At 42.6% G+C, this 23,769-nt stretch overlaps 1 protein-coding gene across 1 annotated transcript in view; it reads left to right on the top strand.

Annotated features, from left to right (window-relative positions):
- LOC128906249 (neural-cadherin-like) overlaps window positions 1-21,640 on the top strand; it is a 61,875-nt gene extending 40,235 nt beyond the window's left edge. Inside the window, exons 18-33 of the mRNA XM_054193264.1 lie at window positions 1,783-3,400; window positions 5,301-5,394; window positions 6,153-6,337; window positions 6,941-7,173; window positions 8,179-8,456; window positions 10,146-10,360; window positions 10,659-10,786; window positions 11,645-11,772; window positions 11,916-12,045; window positions 12,128-12,308; window positions 15,404-15,570; window positions 16,486-16,750; window positions 17,506-17,686; window positions 19,081-19,334; window positions 20,244-20,398; window positions 20,820-21,640. Coding sequence (XP_054049239.1) covers window positions 1,783-3,400; window positions 5,301-5,394; window positions 6,153-6,337; window positions 6,941-7,173; window positions 8,179-8,456; window positions 10,146-10,360; window positions 10,659-10,786; window positions 11,645-11,772; window positions 11,916-12,045; window positions 12,128-12,308; window positions 15,404-15,570; window positions 16,486-16,750; window positions 17,506-17,686; window positions 19,081-19,334; window positions 20,244-20,398; window positions 20,820-21,221 — 4,614 coding nt within the window. The 3' untranslated portion in view covers window positions 21,222-21,640. The remainder of the gene's footprint in view (window positions 1-1,782; window positions 3,401-5,300; window positions 5,395-6,152; window positions 6,338-6,940; window positions 7,174-8,178; window positions 8,457-10,145; window positions 10,361-10,658; window positions 10,787-11,644; window positions 11,773-11,915; window positions 12,046-12,127; window positions 12,309-15,403; window positions 15,571-16,485; window positions 16,751-17,505; window positions 17,687-19,080; window positions 19,335-20,243; window positions 20,399-20,819) is intronic.
- The last annotated feature ends 2,129 nt before the right edge of the window (window positions 21,641-23,769 follow it).

Raw genomic sequence — 23,769 nt, 5'->3', positions numbered from 1 at the left:
TCCAGCTGCGCTTTGGTCTTCCTGACCCCATCCCTACACAACCAGGCAGCGTCCCTGTAGTCTTCCCAGGATACCTGTCCCTGCTTCCCCTGCCTGTGCATTTTCTTCTTGCCCTTTAGTTTGACCAGCGGGTCTCAAATCAGCCATGCCGGTCTCTTGCCCCCCTTTTCTGATTTGTTGCACCTGGGGGTCGAGAACTCTTGTGCTCTGTGGAAAGCATCCTTAAAGATCTGCCAGCTCTGTTCTGCCCCCTTGTCCCTGAGGGCAGTTTCCCAGGGGATCCTATTGACTACCTTCTTGAAAGTTGGAATTTTGCTTTCCTAAAATTTAGGGTTCTGACTTTACTCTTTGCCTGACCCACGTTCCTCAGGACTGCGAATGCCACCAGTGTGTGATCATTGCAGCCCAGGCTGCCTCCGATCTCGACATCACTGATGAGCTCATGTGCGTTGGTGACAATCAGGTCCTGTATCGCATCGCCTTGGTAAGGCTGTCTATTAGCTGTCTATTAGCTGTCTTAAGAAGTTATCCTTAATGCTTTCCATGAGTCTTCTGGATTGCCTGCAGCATTCCATGCTACTTTTCCAGCAGATGTCAGGGTGGTTGAAGTCCCCCAGCAGGACAAGAGCGTGCAAGCACAATGCCTCCTGTAGCTGGAGCAAGAAGCCTTCATCAATAGGCTCCCCTTGATCAGGCAACCTGTAATAGACACCAACCACAAGGTTCCCTTTGTTGCCTCGGTCTCCAATTCTCGCCCATAAGCTTTCAGCTTGCTCGTGGCTATTCTTCAGAGACGGCTCTTCACACTCTATCCATTTCCTGATGTAGAGAGCAATGCCTCCACCCCTCCTTCCGTGTCTGTCCCTTCTTAACAGCCTGTAGCCGTCGATAGCCTTGCTCCAGTGAAGGGATTCGTCCCACCAAGTTTCAGTAATCACAACTAGGTTGTAGCTTTCTATCAGCACGGTGGTTTCCATCTTCTCCTGTTTGTTGCCCACACCGCATGCAGTGGTGTAGAGGCACTTCAGCTGGGCTGTTGGCTGTGTCATCTTCTTAAGAGGAACACCCCTTAATTCCTTTGGGGTATTTCAGTGGTGTATCCCTCTTGGCTCCTGTTACCTCAGAATTCCCTGGCTCATCTCTGTAAGACTTCAGGTGTGCTGCAGTTTAGCCAGCATGTTTCAGAGCAACAGGCTGAGGGCCCTCAGTAGCACCCCGTCCCTCTAACCCTGGCATGTCAAATCATCTTCATTGTTTTGTTGTTAGAGCAGTCCCTGGCATGAGGACTGCTTGGTTGGCCCAACTAGCAGTCTCCCAAACAATCCCTGGATGCAAATCAGGCACTGTGAGTTCTCTCCGGCCTGTGCAGATAATCAGCTTGGATATATGGCCACCCTGTTTTCTCAGCCTTCTGTTCACTTAGAGAGAAAGAGCCCCTGTTTGCCTTTGTATTCCAGCTCCAAAGAGTTTCTCACAAGAAACATTTGCTCAGTAGATCTGTTATTACTTCCCCTTGGTTCTTCCTGCTGTTATTTCCTCTTTCCAAAATATACTGGGAAGTAAAATATATTAGTCTGTCTAAATGTGTTCTTTTTATTTCTCTAGGCTGTGCATGTTGTTTATTGAAAGGGTATTTGACCTGAATGACTCAAACCAATAGATGTTTGCTGGTAAAATGCATGCTATTTATTTAGTCTGTACAATACCAACTGCCATCAGTAAAAGAATAGTGATTTACCCTTTTCTTTTACATAAACACGTACCTGCTGTGGCTTGTTCCAGGTTTCTGCAACAGACCCCGACCAAGCGGCTGACCAAAATGCCATTAACTATTCCCTGCACGGACAGGGAGCCAGCAGTGAATTCAGCATCAATGAGAACACAGGCGAGATCAGTGCAAATAGAAGGTTAGACCGTGAGAAGCGATCAGCGTGGCGCTTTCTTGTTCTTGCAACGGATGAGAGCGGAGAGGGACTGACTGGCTTTGCAGATGTGATCATAGAGGTGAGGGACGTGAATGACAACGCACCCCTTTTCCTCTGTGTGCTGGATGGCTGTTTCATGGGCCACGTCCCTGAGGATTCTCCGGCAGACACTCCTGTCATGGAAATGAGCGCAGTGGACCTCGATGACCCAAAGGCTGGTACGAATGCTGTACTAACATACAGCATCATTCGGAATGTCCAAAATGAAATTAATCTGAACTTGTTCTCAATTGACTCAGTTAGCGGCACCATCTCTACAGTGCTCGGGTCCCTGGATCGGGAGAAGGAAGACAGGTACCTAGTAGTGGTTGAGGCCAGAGATGGAGGAGGGCTTACTGGTACAGGCACTGCCACTATTTTGGTGACTGATGTAAATGATCATGCTCCAGTCTTCCTACAAAGGATCTACACTGCATTTGTCTCTGAGGATGCAAGTATTAACACTGAGGTTGCAGTGGTGTCCGCTGTGGACAGAGATGAGGGAGAAAATGCCATGGTGTCATTCAGCATCCTTGATGGGGACAACGACCGCAAGTTCTCGATAGAGACAGACGAAGTCAACAACTGTGGGTTTATCAAGCTACGGAAGCGGATTGACTTTGAGAAACCTCATGAGAGAGTGTTCAATTTGACCCTGAAAGCAGAGGACATGGATTTTTTCAGCATCGCTCACTGCGTGATCTATGTGGAGGACTCCAATGACCATGCTCCTGTCTTCTACCCCCAGTTCTATGAAGTGGCTGCATTGGAGGAAGATGTGCCTGTTGGCACCAAAGTTGTTCAGGTTTCCGCTGTTGACTTGGATTCTGGCCTGAATGGAAGGTTTTCTTTCCAGCTGCTAAACAAGTCAGACCCAGGTGGCCAGTTCTCTGTGGCTAGTGATGGGTGGGTGATGGTTGCAGGACCGCTGGATCATGAGACAGTGACACAGTACCAGCTTATTGTCATTGCCACTGATATGGGGCAGCCCCCACTGGCTGGCAGTGCCACTGTTTTAGTGACGCTGCAGGACGTAAATGACAACGGGCCAGAGTTTGAGGCTCATTATAACCCAGTGGTCTGGGAAAACACAGCTTCTCCACAGGTTGTCCAAATGAACGAGACCTCTACTTTGCTGTATGCTAAGGACCGAGACACTGCTGCTAACGGAGCACCTTTCTCCTTTCACCTTCTCAGTGATTTCGATAGTCTGACTAACTTCAACTTGCAGGACTTCCACAATGGAAGTGCCTTGCTCACCGCGCTGCGTACCTTTGACAGGGAAGTGCACAAGGTGTTCTACCTGCCCATCCTGATCACAGACAGCGGGATCCCACCGATGAGCTCCACCAACACACTCACTGTAAATATCGGGGACCAAAATGACCATCCGCATTCTGCTGGCTACACGGAATGTCTCATTTACAGCTATGATGGTAAATCGCTCCCTGATGCTTGCTTCCAAGCCTGACAATAAGGCCAAAGGAGCAGCTGTGAGATTCACAAGAGGACTCTGTCCTGTTCCACATAAGCTAAGATCTTAGTAGAGGTGCTACTGAAGTTTGCTTAAGCCCCACCAGAGAGCAGTAGGTGTGTGGAGCACAGGACGCTGGGCCACTTGGTTTGTGGAAGAAACTGAGCCAGCCTTGAAGGACGAGCATAGCTGCTATTCTATGCACGTTTCTATCAAACTTGAGTAATGGTCTTATTTTCAGATGCAGTTTTCCAGCAGCATTAACATTTCAGGGGGAAGAAAAATACCAAAATTCATAACATTGCTGAGAAGTGATGAGTTTGAATGCTGTGAGCCTTCTGTCTCCTCTTTAAACCTTTTTACTCCTCCAGACTACATTAAGTTTCAGTGAATACTCTTAGGTTGAACTCATGTTCATGCCTGAGACATTCACATAAGCCTTCAGCTGACAGCTCCTGTTATGGGGGAATTTTCTGTGAATGGTGGCTGCGGGCAGTGTGAGAGAGGCCACTTTTCCCTTCTTCCTTTGGCGATTAGCTAGCTGCTACCTCGTGATCCAGTGTCCCCACATACTAAGCCCAACAGCGAAATAAACCACATGGGTAAAAAGATTTTGGGATGCTTGCATCCACGTAAGCTCAGGTCGTTCCTTCCTCTTCTACTCTGCAGTGTATCCTGTGGTTTGATAGCACATTGCCTGTGGGCACACTAGAAGCTACTTCTGTATAGATGCTGTTGACCATTTGTTTGTACTGAAGCGTTGTTCTGCCTGTGTGTGCTCACTTTCAAGATCAACTTATTGTAAAGTTGAAACCAAGTCTTTTTGCTATTTGCTGAGAAACTCTGCTTGTAGCCTAAGTACCAGATCTTTTCATTAAACCTGAATTCCCTTTTAGTTTCCTCTTTAAAGGCTAAACTCATCTGTGCTATTTAATTTCTGGGAAAGACTATTCAAGTCTTAGACCTTTGGTCATTTAAAATATAAAGAGACAGAATCAGAAGGCTACTATCATGTTGTATGTTACATTCACATAATGTGGGAGTCAAACACCAGGGCATCCTGTATACTGTCTCCTGCAAAATACCCAATGAATGTAGCCACGGTTGCAGGAGAGGTACAGTTTTCTCTGCTTTTTGCATGCAGTCCCTCAGATGTCAGGGTTTGTGCTGTTCCCTTTCACAAGGCTAAGTCCCACATTTTTTCCTCTTCTTTCTGTATCCTTGATTCTTTACCCCGTAGATATATGAATCCGGATACCTGTGGATCTTTCCTCCAGAAATAGCTTTTGTAAAACAAAAAAATGCTAATTTGTGAGCTTTGCTGAGAGGATGCAGACCCAGCTGCTTTCTATCTCACCCCAAAGTCTCACCATCTACTCAAAATAAGCATGGTTACTGTGTTTTGGACATTCTCTCTATGTTGCTGTCATTTTCTCCAAATTGCTCTTGTTTTTTGCCTTTATAACCCAGTCAGCATTTTGGTTGTTTATCCTGCCCAAACCCCAATCCCTGTCTAAACCACTCTGTAAGTTGGTTGGATACTGCAGCCAAAATAGTGAAAATGAGGGATTCTGATGTTTCTAAATACCTTGTACATCTTTCCTCAGAGGTGCTCGTCTTTTTTTCCTTCTCATCTGCTTTTCATTGCAGCCACCTGTTGAATTAAATATATGTAGCCATACAGCAAACACACAATAAGCAGGACACCACGTGGTATTTGCAAACTGGTGCACATCTCTCGGGAACCATCATGGCTATTTTTGTAGAGGTTTTAGACTTAAACTAGTAAAACTTGAATGGCCAACCTGTTTGTGTATGTGTGAGAGGTCTGACCGTGCCACTTACATGCTATGTTGTTTTAGGTATCCTCCCCACGACTGTACTGGGACAGGTCCCTGCTCCTGATGACGATGACTGGGATCACAAAATCTATCAATTTGAAGGAAAAACATCAAGGTATTTGGAGAGAAAAATGGAAGTTGGGTGAAATGTAGGGAAATCTCGCCCACACATAAAAGCATAAAAAGTATTTAAACTGCCTTTTTCTGAAAACAAGTGTGCAAAAGCATTTTGTTGGTTAGATGCTTGTCTGTAACTCTCCAAAAGCCCTTCTCAGTGTGAGGCTGCAGTAAATAATGCTGCATGCCAAACCACTCCACTTGCCATTGCCTGATCGGCTAGAACACTATTCTAAATTCCTGTTCACAGTCATACCCATAATCAGTATCAGTGAGCCACTACAGAAGAAGTACCTGCTAATTTCCATCCTCCTTCATCCAAGCTCCTGGAGAGTTGGTGTTTCTGTGTCACCATTAGTTTTAAGACCTTATTTGTACTGGATGTATTTACACCAAAGTGTCTGGCTTGTGACCAGAGTTGAGATGTACATGTGCCATTTGGAGGCTTTGACAGAGGTGTAACTCCCTATTAATGTATCTAAACTAGGAGTTTGAACTATTTCCAAAGTTACGGCTACAGTAGCCTGAGTCTTTCTACACAGTTAATATGGCATAGAAGCAGGAAGAAAACTTCTTGATATAGTGGTGAAGAGTGATTAGGAGCCAACAGAGTAAAAAGTTCTGCTCTGCCCTGTCCCTTCATGAGGGGATAGCTTTCCCAAAATAAAGTGGATCAGGAAAACCATCAGTGATGATAATTACTATTTAGCTTTTGAACTTCTCATAGCTTGTTCCTTGGCTTAACTCTTATTACAGGTACTTTATCCTTAATGATAACTCAGGTTTGCTGACTATTAAAGAAGGAACCCCACCAGGAACATACAACATAAGAGTTAGAGTCATTGACGGAGTCTGGCCAGATGTTGTCTCAACCGTAAAGGTTATAGTGAAGGAAATCAAAGATGATGCCCTCCATAATGCTGGTTCTATACGAATAAAAGGTAAGCAATGTGATGGAATATGTTAGGATCATAATACTGAAATCTACCTCTTTGATGTTGCTGCTGTGTTACTTAGAATTCTAAAGCTCTTAGACATGGAATGAGAGTTAATAGTTTTCTAGGTAAGGTTTTGAAAATGGGTCTTTTCATGGTCCTCTGACACTGCACATGAAATAGCATCTATGGAGAAAAAAGGCAGCTTGTCTGATGCAGAAGACAAAGATGAAAGATTTCTACAGCAACTTTTTAAGAAAACAGCAATTTATGTTTCTGAAAAAAACTTTATTTGAGCAAGTGTCTGCCTGAAATTCACCAAATTGTTTCAATCTTTGTAGAAAAGTAAAATCTTCTTAAACATGTTTCTGATTTAAAAGAATTAAAAAAAAAAAAAAAGAAATTACTGAAAGTCAAAAAAGCTTCAGAACACAAACCCTGAGCAGAAGCCAGCATGGAAAATTTCGGAGCCAAAAAGTGAAAATACTCTTGAATTTGCAGTTGAGTCCATTTTCTGCAACCTTAATATTTATTCTGTGGTGCTCCTCTCTTTCATTGCTACAACAGTTGCAAGATATGTGTTTGTCAGGTTTTTAACTTCTCTTACAGATATCACACCAGAGGAGTTCATATCCCAATCCCCTGAAAAACAGAGTAAATACTACCAGATGAAGAAGCTGCTTTCAGAAATTATATCAGTCCAACTGGAAAACGTTCACATTTTCAGTGTATTAAATAGCCCAGGTCAAACCCGAGGGGCTGATGTTTGGTTTGCAGTTTATGGTCCACCTTATTATAAAGCAGAAAAACTGAATGGCAACGTAGCAGCCTCCAGATTGTGGGTAAGTATCCATACTACATATGAAACCACAGCATCTTCTCATTGTGTCTGTTCAGATAAGGTCCATTGCCTAGTGAATGCACATACTTAGAATGACCGAGGGAGTAATGTGTGAGAAAAATGGATAGTTTTAATCAGTGAAGTCAAACAGTCCTTTAGCACTTACATTAAAAGTTTCAAATATGTTTTAAAAGCTGGCCTATAAATACATATTAAGCCACCCGAACACAATGAGCTTTTAGGAGTGTGAACATGTTTTCCTGTTGAGAAGACTGTAAAACTCGGTATAAAGGATGTATTTGGCTGTTGTCTTTCTACACGTTTCAATTTTCAGTCCTCTACATGGAAATGTTCTGTAGCTGAAACTCACAAACCAGTCAAAAGTTCCAACGTTCTGAGTTAAGAGGGCAAAGCAGTGAAATAATCACTCACCAGTGGAAAAACAGGTTGGAAAGGTGCATTGACAATTTAGTAAAGTTCCTGCCCCTCTTATAAAAAAAGTATCAGCAAGAGTTAAATGACTCGCTGTGTTGGAAATGTGTCTGTTGGTACACAGAGGCTGAAATAACAGTTCTGTTTAGAATCAGTGCTGCAGTACTAACTCGCTCTTGCCAGAAAAGGTATTTCTTCATTGCCCAATGCCTGTCCACCCTTCCTGGTATTTTTAAGACGTAAGTCCAAATCAAATATACAGCTCAGATGCTATGTAAACAATCCATCAGGACCATCAGCGCTAAAAATTTATCCATGCAGCTTAAGATGAATATGACAATATTTTTGTCCTCTGTGTGCTTACTTATGCTATAGTTGACTTATATCAAGGCTTTTGCCTTAACAGATGCCAGGCTGAACTGCCTTTGGCTGGATAGGGTGAGGCAGATATTGGAAGGAAGTGGCACAGCAACCAGTTTTGAAAATAAATAAAACTTGGTCTTTTCATTGCTGTCATTTGTGAGTTTTCTTTCTGTGGAAAAGTCAGATGAATGCAACTAATTGTTCTCCGCAGCTGGAAAACATCTTGGATATAAATATCACCCAGATTGGCATTGATGAATGTGTGACTGCAAACTGCACTTACAGCAGCGGATGCCTCAGCAAGCATGAAGAGACTCATGTGCCAACAATAACCACAGCTGGAAGCGTTTCACTGGTGTCTGTGACAGTCCTGAGTCGTGCCCTGTGTGGCTGTGCAGCTCGGGAGAGTCCTCATCTCTCCTGCTCCTCATACCAGACAAACCCTTGTCTCAATGGTGGCACATGCGTGGATACCGATTTGGGCTACAGGTTGGTAAAGTTTTGTCTGGTGTGCAAACAAAATGCTTCTAGATTGGTCCTTCAGGAGGATGACTGGAAGCTTGAGGAGGCGTTGTTGTGTGTCTTCTCACTGTGGCAGATCTGGTCGCACATGTCTTGCAAACAAACCTCTATTTTCAGGTAGGTACTTAGGTTTGTCATAGTCTCCAGGAAATCCTTGGGAAGTTTGCAGGCCGCACCGCTTCCATTAATGCCACTCTGCAAAATGCTCTTATTTTGTGCAGCCTACCTTACTGCTGTTAAACATTTTAATCGCATCACTTACGTCACTTAATAACCTCTTCCCCACATTTCTTACCTCATTTTCTCCAAAAATGACATCTTATAGATAAAATAGTATAAAGATGAAAAAAATGATGGAACTATACTAGCTCAGAATGAGCCTGGTCCCCTTCCAGAAGGCAAGCCTTAAGCTTGTTTGCTTAAAAATGGTCATCCCAACATAGGAAAGAATAAACAACTGGCCAGCCTCAGAATTCTGAGGACCCTTGATAGGTGTGACAGGACTCAGACTGAAGCCACAGAAGCCCTGGTCATGGTAAAGATCTGAGTCTGACATTGCTGCTCAGATGTAATCAACAAGGGAAATTTTGCTGCCCAGAAACCCTTGGTAGACTCTGCCACCTATCATTTGCTCAGCTCTGAGGTTTCTTTGCTTCTGCTCCATTTTCAGTAGTTTTGTCCCCTTTTCAGTAATTTTGTGAGTGATCTTTTTCTGCATCCTACCCCTGTCGTTCTGCTCTCAGTAGGTACTAGCAATCTATGGGAAGCAGAAACTAAGAAATAGGGGCCCAGCTGGTCTCCCTTCCCATACTCCTGCCCATTTCTGTTGCTCCTTTGGTTTCCCCCTTGCAGGTTTTGTTATTGTCGCGCTGTGATTATTCTTCTCTACAGAATCCCCAGAGTATTAAGGAAAGAACCCCAAGAACCTATTTTTGATAGTGTAAATGAAATAAACCAGCAAATAGCTTGCAATAAGAATGAAGATGTCAAGATCTAGGACTGTCATACCTGTTCTCACTTTCCCTCGGTGATGCTACGTTCCCACACCTCTCCTGGGGAGATTCCGATTGGACAGAAGAGAAAAACTTCACAATGAGAACGATCAGGCATTGGAATAGTCTTCCCAGGGCAATGGTGGATTCCCCAACATTGGACACTTTTTAGATTCAGCTGGACAAGGTGCTGGGCCATCTTGTCTAGATGATGCTTTTGCCAAGAAAGGTTGGACCAGATGATTCATGAGGTCCCTTCCAACCCGGTATTCTATGAGTCTGTGATTCCTCTGCTTTCCCTGCCAACATTATAAAGTCTTTAAACAAGCTGATAACTAAGCCTAGTGAAAAGCAGGTTTCTTTTTTTTTTTTGCTGAAGATATTAGAGGTTTTCATGTGCTTTGTATATTACAACGGCTTCATCGTTTATTCACAGAATATTCTTGCAAAGACATATTATCATTTAGAACTAAAGCTAAATTGTGTTTGTGCAAACAAGTCAACAGGGAATGTTTTTATGACAGGAGTTAACAAGCGCTTAACCAGTGCTACGGCCTAGGCAACATGGGCTCCTGTGTTTAAAGTGGAGAGTCAAGCTGTGGGAAGAGCCCTTTGCGACTTCTGCTTGGATGGTGGATTTTCGCTTTTATTTATTTTTTAATAGATGCAAATGTCCTGCAAATTTCCATGGACCAGACTGCCAGCAGACAAAACACAGCTTCAGAGGCCATGGTTATGCCTGGTTCCCTCCTCTTAAGCCTTGCTTTGAGAGCCGCATCTCCTTAGAGTTTATCACTGAAGTTGCTGATGGACTTCTGTTGTACCACGGACCAGTGGCGCGAGGGCAGCCTGGAGAACAGGAAGATTTCATTGCATTAGGTTAGCAACTTAGAGTATTTGTTCTTTTGTGTTTGTGTGAAGGTGGGATTCTACTTCGTGAAAGTACTAGTTGATAGGATTTCTTTACAAAAGGTTCAGAAAGTTAGTTTTGGAGAAAAAGGAAAATGGAGAACAATTTACCAGCACAGCCTGGTACACATGTATCCTGTGTTAGAAGTTGGATTTTTTTGAACTGGTTAAAGAACTCCTCCAACTAAAATCTAACTGTAACAGTCGGTTCAACTGGGTTTGAGTGGGGACTCGGTTCGTGCGTATCCAATAAGTCTTTTCTTTGCAGAGCTCTCCAGTGGTGTCCCGTCACTGACCGTGAAACACAGCTCTGGTGAGCTTTTCCTGCAGCTGTCACGAAAAGTTAATGTTGCAGATCGTCGCTGGCACAATATAAAAATTATAAATGATGGAAAGGCAAGTGTAAATGTGGACAATTCTGTGGAAGCTCTAATTCATGTACCTAGTTATCCTTCTCAAATCCTTCCTCTTTTCTGTAGAGCTCTTTCATCAATCAGTCTTTCATCACCTCTGCAACAGCGGGGATTGGAGTTTGTCAGCTCAAACACCCACTTAGTCTTGAGCCAGTGAAGCCGAGCAAGGCCTGGAGCAGTCCGATCCAGTTTTGAAATGGGCCCTGCAAATTTTTTTGTTTAATAATCCTATCTATCACTTTGACCATGGAGTTGTGATAATCCAGCCAGGGGCTAAATGCTTCCTGGACTGATGGAGTGAAATATCCTTAATTTCTCTGAGTGGGAAACTCTGCCCCACCAAGTGACTTTAGACATGCAGCACAAAGGAGATAGATATGCTTTTGTGTAAGGGAACATCTTGCTTTTGTGAACATCTTGCTGATATTAACACTGGTGAAGGCATCTGCTAGTCTCCCCCTTCCTCTCCTCCATAAGACAAGCTGGGGGCATGTCAGGATGCGGGATGGGGAGCCTGGCAGACCGTCTGCTCTGCTAGGTTGTCTCTCTGGGTTCTGATTTGGCAGAAAACTCCGAGAAAATCCCATTGTCCCTCTACCATGTCAGTGACTTGGCATGGTCAAGGTAAAGTCAGATCTTTATTTTGTGTGGCTTCTTAGTTATACGCCGTGTGCAATAACCTTCCAGATTAATATGTGGGAGTGTTTTATTATTTTAATAAAGTTTTTCTGCACTGTAATTGCTACTTACTATTCCCCCTTCTGCTAAGTGAAAGAAAATGTGTAATTAAAATGTATGCATGTCTCCATGAACGATTGTTTTAAATAATGTCTTTCTCTAGAAAGTGAAGTTGATTCTTGACCACTGCGTAAATGTCTTGGCTAGAGACAATGACAGTGTTATTAAGAAGGTTTCCCAAATGGATCTGTCTGCCTGTGAAGCCTCTGAAGAGATTGTGGGATCTCAAAGGTAAAAAAACCCCAAACAAAACAATAAGAACTGGAAACATAATTACTCGTAAGACCTAAGGAAAAAGATGGGGGGACAAATCTGCCAAGTTGCTGTATTTTGCATGCCACTAATTTTTTCTTTCCCTCGCTTCCCTTCATCAGGGGGAGGCTCTTCAGCGGCCATCAGCCCCTGCAGCTGGGTGGTGTTAAGAAGACTTTGCCGTACCACGATTCACAAAGGCGCTTCAGAGGGTTTGTTGGCTGCATCCGCAATGTCATTGTGGATAGTAAGGTAGGGCTGCTAAGACCAGTCTTGGGTTTACTGCTGTTAACTGTAGACACCTGATGTGACGCTTCTCTTTGTCCTTTTCGAGGTCTATGATTTAGAGCACCCTGCAGAGTCCTTGAACAGCGCTCCCGGCTGTGTCCTTACGGATGAAATGTGTCAGAGCGGAGGGATGGCCTCCTGTGGGGTCCACGGAAAGTGTGTTGGTGGTTGGGATTTCTTTCGCTGCGACTGTTCCCCAGGATATGCTGGACCAGCCTGTGAAAAAGGTACTGCGAGTTCTAGGGAGAAATCAATGGTGAGGATCAGCATCAAACATCCTGCTTTAAATTTGCCACAACTTTGATCTGAGTGGCCTAATTAGACCCTGCTGTACTGTGGGAGTGATTTAGATCTGCAGCAATGTAAAGATCTTTCTAAATCTTGTTAAGTAAAGATTATGTCATAGATGAGGGTCTTGTCGAGACCTGCTCTACTTTGTGGGGGAGGCAAGTGGTCAGTAGGGTTGTTTTCTCCTTTTCATCATAGTATCTTATTTCTCAATGGTGAAAGATTTTGCATTGTGCCTTCTCACCGTACTGATGACAAAATGTAGTTTAATGAACATGGTACTATCTGTCACCTTGCAGCCGTTATAAGAGTGATGATGTTGCTGGCTTGGTATGTTCTCTCTGTGAAACCTGGGGGCACAACCCTCCAGTCCTCAGGCCCAATTTTCCATCTATAAAATTGGGATAATTGCCTCTGTGCCTCTGTCACTGGAATGAATTGAAGGTTGTGCAATGCCCCTAGTCCACAGCGGTGGGTGCATATGGGGACATAATATTAGTCTGGCTCCAGCAAATATGTTATCCTGCACAAAATCAGGATGAAATATGTACCAGAAAACAAAAGCACACAAGGGTGGATAACGAAAACCTCAGAGACATTGTAAGAAAGTGCAAAATTTTAGCACAATTCAAAAATTTAGGAAATAAATTGTTTAACTCCTAGTAGCCCACAGCCATGTTCAGGGTACAGGGGTCATACACTGGAAGCTGGCTCTCTCCTCCCTATCTTAACACCTTCAGGAGCCATTGCTCTGAAGCAGAAATCAGAAGTGAGTTACAGGTGTTTACTGGGATTTTACCTGCCCTGTAACTGGCTTCTCCATCTAAGTACAAGGTAAACGGTGGGGTTGATCATAACAGTCTACAATGAGCACCAGTGCCCCATAACTCTGGGGGCTTTGAGTAGTGTTGGAAGAGAATTAACCCACTCAGTCCTGTAATTTGAATGAGGTACAGGTGAGGATGAGCAGCAGTGAGCAGTTGGGAAGGAGCACAAGCAAGCCAGCATTGACTCAATGTGCTGTGACTCATAGACGGGACTGGTGGTGTATTACATATATCCTTTCAGCTCTGTGCGCTTACTTTTCCTTCTTGTATACAGAACAAGAATAGTCTATGCAGGCAGCCAGGGTTCAGTTATTGGTATGAATGTTTTGCAGACAGATGATACTGGTTTATAAACATCTGCGCAGATGTAAGTCTTATTCTGTTTTGGATTATCTTGGGATGCTGGTTCACAAGCCCAACTGCTGTATTGGCTCCTACCCTTCACCACTGTGGGACAAACCAAGTGCTCAGAAAGTAATTACTCAAAATCTGTAAGTCATATCCTGATGTAATAGGAAAATTTCAATTGTTTCCAGCTTTTTCTAATATACTGGGCTGCAAAATGCTGGTGTTCAGCTGATGCTTTAAGAATGGTTGAGCTGTGCTTGCAGCAAGGAGCAGATATCTGGGGACAGAAGTCACTGTAGTGTCCCAAAAAATTCCATCCCTGCTCATCAGCTAGAGCCTGTAGCTGCAGAGATAGTGAACAAGAGAGAACAGTGCATTAAGAAGAATAATAGAGGGGGGAATAAGCTAAAGGGGAAAAGAAAATATGCTTTAAGAAAGAAAAGACAGAGGAGAAACAGTGAGAGCAAAAGAGAGTGTGAAAATTAAGTCTCTTAATCATTTGATATGTCATTAGATATATCAAGCTGAATGGTGTGGTTGACACGTCTGAGGGACAGGATGCCATCCAGAGGGACCAGGACAAGCTCGAGAAGTGGGCCCATGTGAACCGCATGAGGTTCAACAAGGCCAAGTGCAGGGTCCCGCACCTGGGTTGAGGCAACCCCTGGTACCAATACCGGCTGGGGGATGAAGGGATTGAGAGCAGCCCTGCCAATAAGGACTTGGAGGTACTGGGCGGGGAAAAGCTGGACATGAGCCGGCAATGTGCGTTCATAGCCCAGAAGGCCAACTGTATCCTGGGCAGCATCAAAAGAAGTATGGCCAGCAGCTCAACGGAGGGGATTCTGCCCCTCTACTCTGCTCTGGTGAGACCCAACCTGGAGTACTGCGTCCAGCTCTGGAGCCCTCAACATAAAAAGGACACAGATCTGTTGGAGTGAGTCCAGAGGAGGGCCACAAAATGTTCAGGGGGATGGAGCACCTCTCCTATGAGGACACACTGAGAGAGTTGGGGTTGTTCAGCCTGGAGAAGAGAAGGCTTTGGGGAGACCTTATTGCAACATTTTGGTACTTAAAGGTGGCTTACAGAAAAGACGGGGACAGACTTTTTAGCAGGGCCTGTAGCAACAGGACAAGGGGTAATGGTTTTAACCTAGAGGAGGAGGGTAGATTCAGACTAGATATGCAGAAGACATTCTTTACAATGAGGGTGGTGAAACACTGGAACACGTTGCCCAGAGAGGTGGTAGATGCCCCATCCGTGGAAACATTCAAGGTCAGGTTGGACGGGGCTCTGAGCAACCTGATGTAGTTGAAGATGTGCCTGCTCATTGCAGGGGGTTGAACTAGATGACATTTGAAGGTCCCTTCCAATCCAAACCATACTATGGTTTTATGTCCTGGGAACCAGACTTTCTGAATTTTTATTTGCATGAAACTGACCTCAGATTAGCTGTTGGTGACGCAGCGTTCTTCCTGTCCAGTCACTAATTTGGACTATGTCTTTATTTGGTAGGAAGAAACTTCTTTTTTTTCAACTAAGTTGTGCCCAGAACAAGCAGTTCTAGGACTGCCGTCAGGCAGTGAGACTGAAATGGGTGCATAAGAGCACCGGGGTCTGGGTGGTTTAGTGTCTTTTTATTCCCACAAAAGTGCAGTGCAACTGTCTGCTGGATTACCCTCAGAGTGATTCCCCAGGATGATGGGCAGAGAATTAATTTCAGTGCATTTTCCCTAGTTAAGTTAATAAACACTGACTTAATATCTCTTTGTAATTAAAAAAGTTCTCAAGCAGTGGAGATCTGAGTGAGCAGTAATTTCTGAGATTTTCACTTTGATTTTGTGTGCGTTGTGCTTAGTTCTTCCAGAATGGGCTTTTGGAAGGGACAGTTCGATCCATTATGAACCGAGAAGCATCCTCAGCACTCAGAGCACTCAGATCCAGCTGATGGTGCGCACCCGTATCTCCCACAGCACCCTTCTCAGCTTGGCCTCTGCAGATGGGAATGGATACATCCAACTGGAGGTGAGCAGTCCAAAAGCCATTCTGTTTCAGTACTCTTAATTTCATTGAATCTTAGAATTGTCTAGGTTGGAAGAGACCTTTCAGATCATCGAGTCCAACCATCAATCTAACACCGACAAAAACCATCACTAAACCATATCTCTAAGCACTGTGTCTACCTGTCTTTTAAACACCTCCAGGGATGGTGACTTAAACACTTCCCTGGGCAGCCTGTTCCAATGCTTGATTACCCTTTTGGTGTAGAAATTTTTCCTAATATCCAATCTAAACTTCCCCTGGCACAATTTGTCATGGAGTACCCCAGTAAGAGAAAAAGATGCAGTTTCCAATTAAGGACAGCTATTCTTTAATGTAATAAAGAGCAAGAATTTTCCACATGAGAGTAGCTGCTCTCATTTGTGTTGTCCTTCTCAATATTACCCTTTCATAACATATATTCTAGTTGTTTCACTGCAAAAAATACAGATCAGTGCATGTGATACACATGAATGGGGAAGATTATTTTGTCTTGTTTGCCTTTTCCATTTGCTTCTTTCTGTCTCTAGCTATAAAACTTGTCTCTACATTTTTGTTGCTGTTGAAAAAAGCTGTCTGGATTCTATTAGCTAGGCAGAGGCTAATTATTCCAATTGTAACAGGAGGGTCAGCTGGGAAGACTTAGAGGTAGACATCAATAGGGAGAAGACTGATAAAAAGGTTCATCCGAATTAGAAAAGTGGCCTGTAAAGAAGAGAGAGCTGATAATTCCTGGACCTGCGGTTTTCTTGTGATATTTTTTTATCTGGGAATAAAGCACTTAAAAAACAAGAGTGCCGTTTTCATTTTAAAAACTCAGGTCCATTCTTGAAGCAGGACCGTGTAAAAATATTTAGAAGTGTATTTCTATTATTAAAGGTATTTGTCATCTTCCTCTAGGTGGTTGAGGGTTTCTTTAGTGTTAACTTCAGCTTGGGGGACAAAAATCACTCTCTGAGAATGAAGACATTACGTATAAACAATGGCCAGTGGGTTCTTCTGACCATGGAGCGCTACAACAATGAATTTACCCTGCGCGTTAACAGCGGTGGAGGTGACCAAGAAGTGACCTCTGTCTTGGGTACAAATAGATGGTTTGAAATGGATTGGGCAAGCATTGTGCTAGGAAACCGCCTTCCCAATCATTCAGAGAGCGATTTCCAAGGTAAGTGACATGATGGATTCCCAAAAGGAGGGAATTAAAGCCTAGAAGTGGTATCTTAGTGTGTTGGAGAGTCTAAAACCCAGATAAGAATTCCCATGGGGACTACTATGCCCATGAAATCCCACCTCCTCTACTAGAGGATTCAGAGCTAATGCTCAACTCTTTATTTGCCATTGTATCTGGTTCTAGTGAAGATGTGAGATTTTTATTTCTCAGGCCAGAGGCCCCAAATAGGGAACTCACGCTGCAATCTTCACTCACTTTTTGCCTCAAAAGGGTCCAAGGAACAGACACAACTCCTGCTGGGACGAGAAGGATTTGCACGGCAATTCACAGCAAGCTCTCCATTTGCTGGAGCGGGGTGCTGGGACTGGGGATTGTAGCTCAACGGAAGACTGTTTTTTCCATTCTGCTGCTTCTTATTCAGCCCCACTCTTAAGATTATATTTTAGATCTAGATTAATTTAGTGGAGCTGTTCTGGTTCATAGCACAGTTCTGATAAGTCATTGCATTGTTACAAACAAGCTGTCCTGGAGAAGTATTGTTGATCTGTATATTGGCCAGGGCACACAGGCACATGTCCTGTAGCTCTTCTAAAAGAAAACTGATAAGCAATATAAGTATCTTTTTAAAAGATGTTTTAAGTTTTCTACAGTGCTCTAAGATCTCCTGTACATGTGTTGGGGGCAAGGCTCGAGGTGGGAAAGTTGCTAACTCAATGTATTTCTCTGTATACTCCCCTGCTTCGATGCAGGTTGTATGCGTGACGTCCAGCTGAATGGTCAGCCGCTTCTCGTGGAAGGCAAAAGCACAGAGTTTGGCTTAATTCTGAGGCGGCAAGGTGTCACCATGGGATGCCATTCCAGTGCCTGCAGCAGCCAGCCCTGTTACAGCCCTTTTCTTTGTGTAGACCTGTGGAGAAAATATGAATGCCGGTACATTAAGCTTTTGTTTTCACCCAGGGGTGGTTGGGAAGCTCACTCTTTACACCTTTTGTCAGGCAATGTGGTTTTAACACTGAAAATCCTTGCTGCTGCTGGCCAGAGAGAGGCATCCCAATGACAAATCCTGCTCTCCATCTCACCTTCCAGCATGGGCCAAACTTGCCTTTTCCTGCAAGTCCGATATGGAACCTATTTACTCCACTATTTTTTTCACATGGTGAGAAGATCACAGGCCAGTGAGGAAATTAAATTCCCTTTCATAAAAAGTGGATTGCAAAAGCCTTAGTCTCTGCTCCTCTGTGTGAAAATTCTATATATTTTGATATAGTCTATATATATTGTGTGTATATATATCTATATAAAGTATATATTGCATATATACTATGTATATACTCATATATTTTCTGTAAATAAGTTGAAACGAGTCCTACTTTGTATGAAACAGTGAGACTTTCATAATCAGACTGTCACAAAACTGGTTTCTAAAATGGGCTGCCCAGGGCCAGAACCAAAGCCCACCAGCAGTGGGTATCCTATGCAGTTAGCTCCTTTGAGAAGATCCACTCCTTAATGAAATTTTTCAAAACAATGTATTAAAATATGCAAATCAAAATACAGGCATGTCTGCTCAAAAAACCAAACATACTTACATGCAAGACTGGGAGAAGGTGCCACTTGAATTCTTTCAAAACAGCCAAAATTTGCATTTCTGAGGCCTCATGATTCACTGCTGAAAAGGCTATGAGATAGTCTCAAGTGTGCCTTGAAACACTCCCTCCTTCAGACCACTTGTGAGAGAACAATATGAAGGCTCTTCCATTTATTCACTAGTATTTCTTCTTTGGATTGCAGAAAGCAGGTCCGTGCTCCTCACAGTATTCCTGCATGGCCTCTCCAATTGCATATATGAGAAGTCACTTTCTCTGCAGATTAAAGTCCTAGAAGACAAGATGGGTCATTCTGAGGAGGTCAATGACATCTCTTTCCCAAAGGCCCAAATAAGCGTTACAAAGCTTATACTAAGTGTTTGCTCTCCACATCAATCTCAGCTATCCATTTCCTTCTAGGGGTTTTTGACACGTCTTTAGAAAAAGGGTTAATCTGTTCAGAAGCTGAGCTGACAGATCCCTTTTTTAAGGAAGGAGTGAAGCTTTTCTGTATATCTTTTGGATAGGGAGGGCAGAACCTATGTTGATGTTTTCATAAGCCTACTAGCTCACTATGTTAGAGCGTACATCTACTTCATACTCTCAACATGGTTTGGGGGTTTGCTTGAAAAGACTAATTACTGGCTTTAAAGAAATAGTAGCAGACCTTGCACAAAACAACATGCAACTCCAGGTGCTTTGCCTGCCTAAAAGATATCTTCTGCTTTTGTTATTCAGGTGTCCAGCTGGGAAAGCAGAAGTGACTGACAACCTTACAGGGCTCAGACACTGTACCTCATCTCCTTGTGGACACTGGACCTGTAGGAATGGGGGTACCTGTGTGGCTCAATCCCAAGAGAAGACTATCTGCCAGTGCCCCGAAGGTTACAGGGGAAGATGGTGTGAAATTAGCCAGGTGAAGGCTGGAAGACCCGTTGGACTCAGCTCTGGCTCTATTCTGGCAATCAGCATGTGCCTCCTTGTCTTCCTAGGTAGGAAAGCAAGTACTTTTTGTCTTTCTTAAAAAGAGATTAAAAATCTTGTACCTTGCTCCATTGAATTAAGTCTGCTTTACCCCTGGATGTTGTGATCAGTGTTTCACTTTTTCTGGAGGCCCCCAGTTCGGAGTTCATTTGAGGATGCTAAAAGGCAGGCATCAGCACACAGTTACAGTTTACTTGCTTTGAAGCCAGTTCAAGCAAATTTAGGACTTATATATTTCAGCATCACTTATTTTCAATCCTTCTTAAATAAGAGGTTTCCACCTATGAGTGCAAATCTGTGTGCATCCACATCCATCTGAAACTCCCACTTGCCCTGAGGCCGTACATTTGTAATAGGTAGGACCTACAGCTCGTATGTGCTATTCACATACTGGGGAGATAGAACATTTATGGTCTTAACAGCCAAGCCTCATTAAGAGTGTCAGGCAGAAAGAGATGTTCACAGTGTGTCCAGTTTCAGGTGCACTTTGGCTGAAAAGTTAGTAACGCCATAAAACTGTTTCTCATATTGGTAAAGAAAAACTGCATACACGTCTCAGAATAGTAAAGACTCCATGATTATATTACACTTGTAACCTTCATTAAAACAGTGTTTTACTTACTTTGGGTATCTTATTTACTCAGGATTGGTGAAAGGCCAGAGATTGGCCAAAATGCCTTCTATTTAAATGGATTCCTTTAGGTAAGTAAAATACCCTTTTAATGAAGTTTATGATGTAATATACATAGATGATTCTTTACATTCCTGAATATAAGTTGTTTATATATTAACAGTTATGCATTTCTTACCTGGGAATTTCATTAAGAGTTGACTTAATATCTCAGGAGTCATATGTCTATCATGCATCATACTTTGTCATATGTCATATAACAAATACGTATCTTTATTTCTCCCAGCACTCTTGGTCTCCTACACAGTGTGGAGTCAGTGGGGAAGTTCAGGGTTTCGGAAAGGAGGAATTTACCACATTCCTGAAGAGCGTGAAAGCTGGGAGGATGTTAGAGAAAATGTCTTTAACTATAATGAAGAAGGAGGTGGAGAACATGACCAGGTATGATGCAGCTTCAATCCAGTCTTTGCAAATCCAGACTCTCCTTGCCTTCCTTTCCCAGACCTTTTATTTATATTATTGTCCTTATCCAGTTGGCTTTTTTTTTTTAAACCTGAAGTACTCTTGAGTGGGAGGCTTTTATTTCAACCCAATTTGTAGCTTTCACAATGCTGATCATCTGTGGCCACCTTTGAGGGGCCTGCTCTGGACAGAACATTCTTGCTTTAGCTGAAGACTATCATTAGGCAAAGGGATTTGGTATGATCTGAATTCGGCCCTCTGAACTAGGCCCTCTCTTTTCTTCAGCTTGTAGAAAACTCACAGAATCCATTTTTGTGTTGTACTGAGTTTTAAAACATTTTTTGGAACCTGTTTCCTTTTGTGTTGTTTCTCTCTGATATTTGCATTCTTTTTTTTCCAGAATGCTTATGATATAGATGAACTGAAGAAACCTCTCCATACCATTCCCCACTTCTCCTTGAGGGAAGCTGCTCCACGCTCCAAGATACCCACTGGCCCCAAGAGAGACTCACTCCCAAAATGTGCACAACAAAAACAATCAACATCAGCTGTTACCAGTGTTCCAGACTTCAAGGAATATGTTTCTCAACTCATCTGGGATGCAGACAATGACCTACAGAGTCTTCCAGCTGACACTCTTCATTTTTACTGCTTAGAAGGGCAGTGCTCTCTAGCAGGGAGCCTTAGCTCCTTAGACTCCATTAGTGGTGATGAAGATCTAAATTATGATTGCCTCCAAGAGTGGGGTCCAAAGTTTGACAAGCTTAAAGAACTCTATAAGATCTCAAAAGAACATTTGTAACCAGAGTTAAAAATCTTGACACATTGCCATGACATACAGACACTACTTTTAAAAATGCCTTTTTTTATATATAAGGTACATCAAGTAACTTACTTGGTGCAAGTTTTTAGTTACAGTAGTATGATATACTCACTTTTCCCAGGAGTGATAATCTGAACTGTCTTTTTATATGCACTGTACAAACAGTTATTTAATGGTAGAAGTGCAGACTTTTAAAGCATGAATTTTCGTGAAAACTTTGGAATGTAGGATTTGTATAGAATAGCATTACAATATCCCTTTTTATTTGTGTAGACCACAGTAACTTACTAGAATTATCCTGGATGCAAGAACTTGAATTATTTTCTCCCTAGTATTAACGTGAATCCTATCAGGTGGGTAGCAATGGGTAGGGTGTTTTTTTAAAAATCGTATTCATTTTAGACTGTGAAATAATTATTACAAATGTTAAATATAAAACATTTTAAATTTCTGGTTTTCTTGTCAGTTTTTGTCTTATCCTCCTAAACTGTAGTCTCCCTTGACATCACACACACCACCTCACTTGCTATTACAGGCTGCCCAAACACATGAAACTTTCTTCTGTCTGACCCTTTTTCTAATTATTTGTAAAGAGGGGAAAAGAGTGGAAAGATCCCAGGTGTGGATAGCACTTTGCTGACATGACAAATTTATACTCTTAAAGGCAGTTATCAGACGTGGGAAAAATTTATATTCAGTAAACTTTTATTTCCAACTTTGCCTTCTGCATGGAACCCTTCTTCAAAGTCTGCAGCTGGAAAACAGAAGAGCTGAGCACAGGTGTGAAGAGAAGCTAGAAGGGAATCCAGGCAAAAGTTGAAACTGAATTCTTTTAATCAGGACAGTCATTGTAAAAATTGGAATCCTCAAAAGAAAAAGCATGGGAAACCTATCCTGTTCCCCTTTGCCTCCTCCTCCTCCCACCCCCCAAAAAAAAGGACTGTGGTTTGAGCATGGAACGGAAGTCAGGAGCTTCTGAAATCTAATGCTGACTTGAACACTCACCCCCACGACCGTGGGTAAATCACCTTAACTTGTTCTTTCCCTTTCTCTCTTTCTTACCTCCCTGAAACGGGGGCAGCTCCCAACGCCTGGTGTGATGTGTGAATGTCAATGGGTGCTTACAGCGAGCTTGAAAGCTCTGAAGTCCTACGGGTTTTTTGAAATTGTTTTCTACTCAGTGTTTTTTAGTTATCAGTACAACATGATACTCAATGTTTGCTTTTTATTGAAGTCTTGACACTTCCTTTGATGCCTAAACATTGTTTTAAAATTAAGTCTTTCATCACTGTTGATCATTTTACTTGGCATAAAAAGTGCAAATGTAAATTAGTTTTGTACCTAGAAGGATGATTTTGATACTATTAGAACAAGTATAATTTACATTGAAAACTGATTGAACAAAAACACCATGTGAACTGAATAAAACGATCTGCATTCATTCCATAAAATTATTTATATAAATGATACTAAAGTAGCAATATTAATATTAGAGAGATTTGGAGCAAAGAGTCAGTATGAGCCACAACTTCATACCAAAGCCTCACATGGTTAGGCATTGATTATTCTTACAAAGTCATAAAAAAGAAATATTACAGCTGTATTAACATATAGCCTCTTCTTGCTTAACGTAAATTTCCCCTCCTTTCTAAAGATGTATGGTGTGGTAAGAAACTACAAAATCTCTTACATCTGGGGATGTTACATATGTTGTGCTGCAAACAAAAACTGCTGAGCCCCAAAGCTTCAGTGAGGCAACTATTCTGAGTCTTGAACTCTTAGAACATTTTTATGAAGTGCATATACATTTTTATTGCTCTTTATTAAGTTGCCTCTTCTGAACTTGGCACCAAGTAAAGCCTAGCATAATTATTGGTAAACTGTCTCTTCCAAAGGACAGTAATTTGAACAATGTGCTACAGATAACGCTGACAGGCTGTCACCTCCCAGAGGATTATTTTGTAATTCATGTCCTGCAACTGAACATTTTTCATATGGATGCATTAAACAATAACTCAGGAAAGTTGAGGCAGTAGTTAATTTTTTTTCCCCTCAAATAACTGAGGATACAGAGTGACAGGCATGACAGAAGGTAACAAATTGCATTGTAGTCAAGACATTTAATGGACATCTATCCTTGTGGAAGATGAGGAAAGTTTTTCTGCCTCCTTGTGTCACTTATAGCAAAATGCAGAATGTTGATGGCTGGCAGGTCACTGTCTAGCTACATAGTTCGATGGACCGAGACTGAGAAAGGGCCACACCAGGCACTCATTTGATGGAGCGTCCCCTGTTCCTTTTGCTGCAGAAGCTGTGGCTGTTGACTAGGTAAGTAGCAGTGCTGTAGGAATGGAAAAAGAGCCTAGTCGCGTGCAGCAATGACAGGGGCAAAAGAGATTTGCATTGTATAACTACATTGAAAATTTGCTGTTCAGCCTTTGTGATCTCTCTTCTTGATAAAATATTTGAGAAATTCAGCCAAATGATATAGCTAAAAGCTTCTACTAGTCATCCTTCTTCTCCCCTA

The sequence above is a fragment of the Rissa tridactyla genome, chromosome 2 (assembly GCF_028500815.1).
Source record: "Rissa tridactyla isolate bRisTri1 chromosome 2, bRisTri1.patW.cur.20221130, whole genome shotgun sequence".
NCBI lineage: Eukaryota > Metazoa > Chordata > Aves > Charadriiformes > Laridae > Rissa > Rissa tridactyla.
This window is presented reverse-complemented; position numbering and strand designations above follow the sequence as displayed.